Below are 10572 nucleotides of genomic sequence, written 5' to 3' on the forward strand. Positions count from 1 at the left end.
AAGTGGTGATACAGTTGAAGGAGAGCTTGCAACTCGAGGTCGGCCATGAAAGAGCTCAGAATATCTATGTAGAAGTCTTGGAACAGACTGATTCAACTGAAATAGCAAGCATTGACATGAAAACTACTATGAGTGGTCCAACAGCAAGATAAGGTGCATCTCTATGAAGTATGAACTCTATACCTACTTGTGCAATCTGTGCTTATGGTTTGGTGTGAATTTTTTTTTTGGTAAATATGGTTTGGTGTGATTTGAAAGTGTATTGTTGTGTACAAATAGTTGGACTATGGTGTGGTTTGGCCTTCATTGACTGTTTGAGATGACTAAAATACTTATGCATATGGTTATTGGTAGTCTTTGTGGTTTTGAATCTAGTTATTTGCTGGTGGATGATTTCTTGCATGAAAGATCTATAAGGCTGATTAAGGCGGTGCATATGTATACTTCAAACAATTTGAACCTATTCCATCAAGAATATGATATTGTACATGAGGGATGGTGTATCTTTCATACAAAAGAATGATTAGCCTTCCTTTGAGCAAAACCACCGTAGGATCATCAGCTGCCCACATTGACATCTGTGCCGCTAATGATCCAATGGTAATTGCATGCGAAGGAAGGTTAATGATTCTTTCGCACAAAATATACAACCCGGTCCCTGTACATGAGGCCGCTGCTCCATTTGCACCTCAATCAAACTGTTAAGAAACAAGCATCGGATTGAAAACTAAAGAATAGCCTGAAAAATTTCCCTTTCTTTGGTATAAGTATCCAATGCAAAAATCAATGTACACGCAAATCATGTGATCGGTGACTCTAAATTACAATAGCTAAAGAGGTCATACTAGATGGATTTGGAGCCAACAACATCCGTTCTTGCATCTGGTTATTAAGTCAAATTAGAAAAAGGTTTGGTCAGGATTTTCTTTATGATTGGAGAGTAAACTAAAAAAAAGGTAGTTAAAATTGGTGAATCAGACTGGAAAAAACTATTATAAGTATACCGGTAGAAATATATAACAAAGTAAAAAAAACAATCTTTTTTTTTTGTTAAGTGCATGTTAAGAGAGTTAGTAACTTGTATATATTGTGAAAGTTTCATCTAGATATGCATCACAAGCAAAAAAGTACCCTCACCAAATGGTTTTTCACATGATTTTCATATAACTAGAAATAATAAAACTTACCCATCGATCCAACATATTAATTCAACCTGCATAACTCATTTAAAAAGCAGGTCAGATCAGGTTATTATGGGTTAGACAGGTTTTAAATAGCTAAATGAGTCTCAGATGACTTAAATGAGTAAATGGATTGCATTAAATCCATGTTAGACCGACATAATTATTAAACGGGTCAAGACGGATTAGATGGCTTTGAACTCCGAATCTAAAATGGACCAGATTAATAAATGAGTCAAGTCAGATTGTTTATAGCACAGACTCATTTATGCTAGACCTATATCCGCTTATTTCAAGTCTGTTATGGGTTAGCTTAGATCCTAAATTACCACCCCAACTAGCATATGATTGTTTTAAATAGGAAACTTTGTTTCAATTTTGTTCGAAGTAGAAGGGGAAATGTGCTACGCATTTATTAAAACTACTTAGAGAAAGGTACAAAAACACTGATTATTCTACTTGACTTGCAATGTTGACCAGTAGGCATAAGTTTTATGATAAGAATACTATCATTTTATGTGTTCATGTTAGTTTGATGACATAACCAGATGTAAGTCTCATAAGTGGCGGTTGGTGCAATTTATTGTACGACTTTCATAAATATATGTTATCATGTCATAAATAATACTTTATTAATTTTTTTTACTAACTAGTACAATTTCTTGGAATACTTATCATATCTCAAGTCCTAATTATGAAAGTTTGTTTTGATTATATATTGAAGGATTTCATTATTACAATAGGGACCTAAAGTGAATAAGGAAGGAAAAAATGCATATAGAGAGGCTTATTCAGCAAATAATCAGTTCTTTTAGGGAATTGTAGAAAAACAGAGGAAATAAACCTCTTCTATGCAGAAAAACAGCGAAAATATTACCTATATGGGTCTGTATAACAAAAACCCATAATCCAGATGTGATACACTTGCTTTACGAACCTCTGTTGATCTTCCAACATTCCTTGAAGTGTGTGCATGACCCCAGCAATCTCGAACCTCCTTTTTAATCTTGTAGGGGCTACTAAAGTCCCCTTTTAATATCGACATGCCAAATTCTAGAGTTCTAAGATGGTGACTCTAGAGAGAGATGCCTTAGAGAGAGGATATAAGTATTCTCAGAATGGGGTTGATATCAGACTAAATGTACATATATACTATGTATTTATAGATGAGACTCACTAAGAGTCTTTATTTTAAATACGTAGTTGGATAAGAGTCCTATCCAAATTTAAATATTTAGTTGGATCATCTCAATCCTTATTAGGGACTCTTATTATCATCCCAACAACCCATGTGGATGAACAATGGATGTGGATCGCATTCAAAAGTGATCAAATTCCAACATCTCCCATTCATCCACATTGGATGTTATACCTCTCTTAATCTCTTATGCTACTCTCTTCCTACAGAAAATGACATATGCGATCTAGACAAAGAAACCTCGAAGTGGGTATGCTATATTAAGTCACCACCAAACTAATATAGCATGATATCTGTAAAAAAATATCATCTTTGAAGGATGTCGCACATCCAGGATCATGCATGCAGAAATCAGAACGTGCAGATTTTTAACTTTTAAAAACATGAATACTGCAGAATAAAATCTGATCTAGATTAAATGCTTTAATCTATCTAACATGCATGAAGTAGATCTAATCTACATGCAACAAGATTGATCACATACTTTTAAGATGCTGAAAATAAAAGTCAAATTTAAATAAAATCGCAAACCAGGAGATCGAATCTCCATACCTTTGTGGGGGTCGATGATCTTCACTATTGATGATCATGGTAATTTGATGATGTTCCTACAGAGCTGCATACGTGTCCAATCTCCGTAGACATCCACACGAAGTTCTCGATCCGATTAGAGATCGGATGCATGTGCGGCTCTGCATGAACCTCATCGGATTATCATGATCATCAGCAGCGGAGATCATCTACTTGCACAAAGGTATAGAGATCCGATCTCCTGGTTTGTGATTTTATTTAAATTTAATTTTTATTCTCAGCATCTTAAAAGCATGTAATCGATCTTATGGCATGTAAATTAGATCTACTTTATGCATATTAAATAGATTAAAATATTTAATCTAGATCATATTTTATTTCATAGCGTTATTATTTTTAAAAGTTAAAAATCTGCATGTTCTAATTTTTGCATGCATGATCTCGGATGTGTGACATCCTTAGGTCAAATTAGAGCTTCTTCAACTTCCTTCTTTTATTAGACCTTCTACGAAGAAGGAGGCTGATAGTATAGAGGATGATGAAGAAAGACTTCTCTCTCTTTTCTCTCGAAGGCAAGCTCAAGGAGAACTAAGAAAAAACCCTAAGACAAGAACCTTTCTTCTCTCTTTTTTCTTTCTTTTCTCTCCCTCCCAAAACCCTAACATCAAGAAGAGGAGAAGACGCCTAGATTTTTCATGCCCACATAAGGACCCATGCCTTTTTTATTTCACGGATACCCCATGCCCTTCTCACAGATTTTTCATGCTCAAATTAGATTTCCACCTTTTTTCAATGCCTCAAACAAATGTCCATTTATTTTGGCATCCAAGAGGGAAAGATAGGGAACAATCTGTTGGATTTTCTACAGGTGCTAGTGCATACAGATTTTAAAATTTTTCTAAATCCAAAATGCAACAAAAAAATCAGATTAAAATACTTTTAATCTAAGTATGTGTTCATCATTTGAAAGCACCTATAGATCTAGTTCATATGCTGAAATTAACATAAACTGATTTTAGAATGAAAGAATGAAAGCCTGTAATCAGTTCACATACCTAAATCACTTTTTCTTTGCTTCAAAACTGTAACTGGGGTTGAATCCAATTCAATCCCTAGATCTGGAGCTGAATAGATTTTGAATCAGCAGCACAAACATCCTACCACTATGAATATCCACAAAGCCGATGTGGATAGGCTCCTCTTAATCCTGCTTGCCTAAACCAAAAGTCCGAATAGGCTTGAACCAAGCCTGGATAGGCTTGAAATTATAAATCCTTTTGATCTTTCTTTCTTGATTCTTGAAGAAAAAAAGAACCTTTTTTGATCTATCAACTAATCAAGAAGAACAAAAAACCAAGAAGTGATTGTAACTAACTCCTAACAACTTGAGAGGAAGAAGATGAAACCAAACAATAACTTGGCGCCAACCAATTGACACCAAAATAATGTTGCTGCCCACCTCTCTAAAAGCTCCAATAAGGGGACGCTAAAAGAGAGAGAGGGCATGGGCTAGAGAGAGAAAGGAGAGGGGAGGTGATGGGCACAGTAAAGGTGGCGGCAAGGAAGGGAGGAAGTGAGATAATGAGAGGAGTAAGGCTAAGGTCCTTTATATAGACAACATAAGAGTGTCCTAATCAAATTAGGATCCCTCCTCCTAATCATATTAAAAGTCTTAGCTTAAATATACTTAGACCAAATAAATAGGGCACCACCCATAACTCACCCACACTCACACCCAATGCAAAGCATCCCATCAAATGGGATCCAATAAAAAGTCTCAAATCAGCCCACATGGTTTTATAAATTTACTTTTAAGGTTCTTAAAGAATAAAATCAAGAAACTCTTTCTTGATTTAATTCAAGCCATAAATTAAATATCCAACCATTGGATTTTATTGAATCAAATTCAATTAGGTTCAAATCAAGTGTAGGAATTAGTTAATACTTATCATATAAGTAAAACAACTACAAGAAGGATTGGATTCACCCAGGTGCTAGCAAGGTTAACATGAACCCAATAAAATTTCTTTAAATCTATATAAATTGATACTTCATAAGCCCAATTATTAACTAATCCATGTCTTCTCCTTTTATATGTAACCCCATAAGTTTAATTCCATCTGCTAGTGAGACACACCATGATCTCTATCATAGGTATCACTGAAATTCCTATCAGTGGGTCAGAATAGTTTTACTCTAACTCGACAAGGATCATTGATCCAAAATGATCTTATTGAGCTCTCACAATCTATCAGTGATATCCAGCAGTATGTAATGGCAATCCAGTAGAACCGAAATAGAACCTCTAGATGTAGTTAATATATGATACAGTCCCTCTATCGTGAGTCCTGACTCGATGACAGATCATAGATAAATCGTCGAACCTCATCATCAGTCATATGATAGATGTGATTAGCTCAAGTCCAATAGTGATTTCAAATAATTTTTTTTTCATTAATCACACTGCTATGGCCATAGACTTATGAACTCAGCTTCTCAAATCTCGTAAGACTACTCCTCTCTATCAAGATTGATAGATCCCATATAGATGCACACGTAGCTCGCATAGCTCAACCAACTAAAGCCAATATCCATCACAAAAAATTTATGATCGAGTTAATGTTTATGTGTAGTCAAACTACAGCCATCTTACTATGAGTAACTATGACACCGTAGATCAAAAGATCAGTCACACAACTATAGCATTGAGATAATCACTGACAATCGAATAGAAATTCATATGATCTCTTGTATTGTCATACTCAGTACAAGTTGTTCTCTAACAATTATCCATACTTTTCGCTCAGTATCTCTACACTGTAGACTAGAGACTCATCTATCCCAAAGAAAGTGAATTATGCGCCAGTCTATTTGGATGGATCACCATCCCTATGACTATCCTATGACTGAGAGCAATTTAGGAATTGATCATACATGCCTCTAATTCTCAATACTTGAGAATATGTATCGTAATATCAATTCTAAGGATGATTCAAAGACACATAATGCTTGAATAAAAAATAAAAATTTATCTTTTATTGATTAAATCAATAGTTTAAGTACAAATATATGTCATAGAATAAAAATATATCAGCCAACAATTGGCTTCTAGGATATACATCTAATAATCTTTCACTTGGACTAAAGCTCAATTGGCCATTAATCTAAGCACCATCTTCTAAAGATGGGCTTCTATTTTGGAATGACTCAACTACTTTATCAGCAAGTCTACCATATTATCCGTGGAGTCTACTCTTCGCATCTCAATATATTGCTTCTCAAGATAGTCGCGTATGATATGAAACTGTCGTTCAATGTGCTTTGATTTTTTATGAGATCGGAGCTCCTTACTAAGTACTATGGCTCCATTATTATCGCAGTACAGTAGCATGGCATCCGATGTCATTACACCAAGTTTCATAGTAAACTTTTTGAACCAGAAGCCTTCTTTTATAGCATCTGAAGTGGCAACATACTCAACTTCTGTGATCAAATCTATGATGATGCTCTACTTAGAACACTTCCAGCTGACTGCACCGTCATTGCATACAAACACATACCCCGATGTAGACTTTCTATCATTAGGATCCGACATGAAGTCCGAATCTGTATAACTCTCAATCTATGATTCAGATGCTCCTCCAAAGATCAAGAACAAATTCTTAGTCCTTCGTAAGTACTTAAGGATATTCTCTACAGCTATCCAGTGCTCTTTATCTGAATTTGACTGATAATTGCTCGTGACACTCATAGCAAGGACAATATCAGGTTGAGTATATAGCATGGCATACATGAGGCTCCTAATCATCGAAACATAAGAGATCCTACTCATATGCTCAATCTTCTTAGAAGTGTTAGGACACATCATCTTGAAAAATCAAATACCATACCTAAGGGGTAGCAAACACCTTTTGGAGTTTTCCATGTTGAGCCACTTTAGCATATTTTCTATGTACAGCTTTTGTGACAGACCAAGCATCCTTCAAGATCTATCTCTATAGACCTTTATCCCAAGGATATAGGATGCTTTTCCTAGATCTTTCATGGAGAATTCCTTAGACAACCAAGTCTTGACCGAAGTCAGTATGAAAATATCATTTCCAATAAGGAGGATGTCATTGATATACAGTACGAAGAAGATAAGTGCACCCCTGTTGCTCCTAGATTGATTTTGATGATTACAAAGCAGATTGAAGGGATACAAATAATTTTAAAATGAAAAAGTCCTTATGCTCTTCAAGGGCAAAATCATAATTTCACTAAAATCCTGATTTGATAGTACCATTTGGTAGAACAAATGATTTGAAATCTATTGGTGAAAATTTCATTGTGTTTGGACATATATTTTTGAAGTTATGAAGGTTTGAAGTGCATGAGTCGACTCATGAGTCAACTCATGGCATTATGAGCTGATTGGCACGCAAAAATTCTCCTTGGCACGCTAGTTTTCTGGCTTGGCACGACCTGTGAGTCGACTCATGAGTCGACCCACAAGGCATGAGTCGACTCATGAGTCGACCCCTGCTAATTTGAGCCAAGAATTTCCAGAAACGCATTCTCTGGTTTTTGCAACAGAGGTCGACTCATGAGTCGACCCCTGAAGCATGAGTCGACTCATGAGTCGACCCCTGCGACGGGAAATATCGGCAACGGCTATTTTTTTGCCCGTTTTAATTGCCATTTATGCTTTCTAAAAATCCTCTAACGGCTCTTTATCTACCTAAATTATTTTCTCTTGCTTCTAATGCTACAAAATGCTTAAAATGGTGAAAGAAATTGCAGATTAAATAGTGGATCAAACGTGAAATCAAAAATGAGAAGAATAGAAGAAAGGATCCAAAATTTGCAAGAAAAAGCCTGAGATCAACGAAAAATCCAAAGAGAAAAAGAGTGAGGATCCACAATATACCAGAGAGATTGTGAAAGAGAAAAGCAAGATCTTTCAAGGAGAGAATTCTTCACGCCTATTGTTTCAACCTTGATCTAGAGATTGTTCAAAGCTTTCAAGAGATCTTCAATCAACAATCAACCTCTTCTCAAGCATTCAAAGCATTCATCCACTTTGAGAAAATCTGAAAAAGGGGTTCTTCATTTGAGTAAAGCTTTTATTGTTATATTTGCTCATTTAAGGAGCTGTTATTGTATTAATCTGTGCTCTAAATTTTCTAACTCTTTGTGAGTTTTTGTTCTTGTTTTTGGAGGATTTCCAAAACAAAGAAAGGTTGATCCGAACCTGAAATCGGAGTGTTTTGGGTTTACTTGTACCCGAAAAACAAGTGTACTAGCTTGGGATAGCTAGTGTCGGAGTTTCCGACGTCTTGTGTTCTAGCTTGGGATAGCTAGTGTCGGAGTTTCCGACGTTTTGTATTCGGGTTGAATACAAAGGATAGTGGATTAAAATTTCCAAGTGGGATCTTGGGGAGTGGATGTAGGTGCAAGGTTAGCACCGAACCACTATAAATTCTTGTGTTTGTGGTGTGCTTTATCGCTTTATCTTATTTCTTTATTATATCCTTGCAATACTGCTTTAGTTAATTAATATTGATTTAAAGCCATTGTTTTGTTCTTCATAAGTTATCTGTTGGGCTTAAAATTTTTAGAAACCCAATTCACCCCCCCTCTTGGGTTGCATAGCTGGGCAACAAGTGGTATCAGAGCCAGTGCTCTAGCCCTTCTTTGATCTAACAATCAAAGAGCCAAAGATCTATGGCAACCCATGTTGGAACTTCTCTAGCCGAGGGGCAATCAACAAACCGACCTCCACTTTTCAATGGGTCTAATTACACCTATTGGAAAGCTCGGATGAAGATTTTCATACAAGCACTCGACTATGATATGTGGAGTATCATAGTGAATGGTCCTCACACACCCACCAAGATTATAGATGGTGAGGAGTCAACCAAACCCGAGAAAGAATGGGATGAGGTTGACAAGAAATTGGCACAATTAAATGCCAAAGCCATAAATGTTCTTTATTGTGCACTAGATGCTAGTGAATTTAATCGCATTTCTACTTGTGCATCTGCTAAAGAAATATGGAATAGGTTAGAAGTCACCCATGAGGGAACAAATCAAGTAAAAGAGTCTAAAATAAACATGCTTATACATAAATATGAATTGTTCAAAATAGAGCATGATGAGTCCATAACTGCTATGTTTACTCATTTTACTGATATAATCAATGGTTTAAAGAGTCTTGGCAAATCTTATACTAACAGTGAACTTGTAAGGAAGATTCTCAGGTCACTGCCAAGAACTTGGGAAGCCAAGGTGACTGCCATCCAAGAAGCAAAGGACTTGAACACTCTACCTCTAGAAGAGCTTCTTGGATCCTTGATGACTCATGAACTTAACATGAAGCAACATCAAGAGGATGAAGTCAAAAAGAAAAGAACCATTGCCCTCAAATCCACAACTTCGCCTGATTATGAAACAGATGACTCTGAAGATGAAGATCAGGATGAAGAGATGGCTCTCATCACCCGGAAATTTAAGAAGTTTCTAAGAAAAAGGAAACAGGAGATGAGAAAGAAATTCACAAAAGGGGATCAAAGCAAAGAAAAGGAGAAAGATCAAACCCCTATATGCTACGAGTGCAAGAAGCCAGGACATTTCAGATCCGAATGTCCACAATTGAAGAAAGGTCCAAAGAAGTTCAAAAAGAAGGCTATGATGGCAACCTGGAGTGCGAGTGATGACTCAAGCTCCGATGAGGAAACCTCAACAGAACAAGCCAATCTGTGCCTGATGGCACATGAAAATGAGGTAACTTCTGAATCCACTAGTGAATTTACTTTTGAAGAATTGCATGAAGCATTCTATGATTCAATTGATGAATTAAAGAAACTAGGGAAGAAAAACAAAGAGCTGAAATTGGAAAATCAGTCCTTAGTGAAACAAGCTGAAAATCTTTCAATTGAAAAATTCACCTTGATTCAAGAAAATCAAAACTTAAAGGATGAAATGAACAAGCTGAAATCTATCGTAGATAAGTTCACCTTAAGTTCAAACAAGCTAAATATGATCCTTAATAATCAGAAAGCTATATATGATAAGGCTGGACTTGGTTATAAACCCCTAAAGAAACAAAAATTTCTGAAGGATATTTATGCAAATTATTCAAGCAAAAAGTCTACAAATATTACTTGTTTTAAATGTGGAAGAATAGGACATAAATCATACACATGTCTTATTAACAAATATGCAAACACAAAGAAAATATGGGTTCCAAAAGGAACCATTCTGACTAACCTGAAAGGACCCAAGAAAGCTTGGGTACCTAAGACAGAAACTTGATCTGTGCTTGCAGGTGTGTCTAGCATCCCAAGAAGGAAACAGAAAATGGTATCTTGACAGCGGATGCTCGAGACACATGACTGGTGATGAATCACAATTCATCACACTTGATGCTAAGGATGGAGGGATGGTCACCTTTGGAGATAATGGCAAAGGAAAGATCATCGGGATAGGTAACATTGGTATCACTCCCTCCAAATACATTGAGAATGTTTTACTAGTTAAAGATTTAAAGCATAACTTACTTAGCATTAGTCAATTCTGTGATAAAGGGTATAAAGTAAATTTTGAATCATCTGTTTGCATTGTGACAAGTCCTATTAACGATGGCATTGAATTTATAGGACATAGGCATGGCAATGTTTA

The 10572-nt window shown here is 36.0% G+C and overlaps 1 protein-coding gene across 3 annotated transcripts in view; it reads left to right on the forward strand.

Annotated features, from left to right (window-relative positions):
* Positions 1 to 370, forward strand: part of LOC105034160 (LRR receptor-like serine/threonine-protein kinase IOS1) — a 49482-nt gene extending 49112 nt beyond the window's left edge. For all 3 annotated transcript variants that reach the window (XM_073251564.1, XM_073251566.1, XM_073251572.1), the window contains one exon: positions 1 to 370. This exon is cut by the window's left edge and continues 275 nt beyond it. In XM_073251564.1, coding sequence (XP_073107665.1) covers positions 1 to 152 — 152 coding nt within the window. In that variant the 3' untranslated portion in view covers positions 153 to 370.
* The last annotated feature ends 10202 nt before the right edge of the window (positions 371 to 10572 follow it).

This window comes from Elaeis guineensis, chromosome 1, assembly GCF_000442705.2.
Source record: "Elaeis guineensis isolate ETL-2024a chromosome 1, EG11, whole genome shotgun sequence".
NCBI classification, from domain to species: domain Eukaryota; kingdom Viridiplantae; phylum Streptophyta; class Magnoliopsida; order Arecales; family Arecaceae; genus Elaeis; species Elaeis guineensis.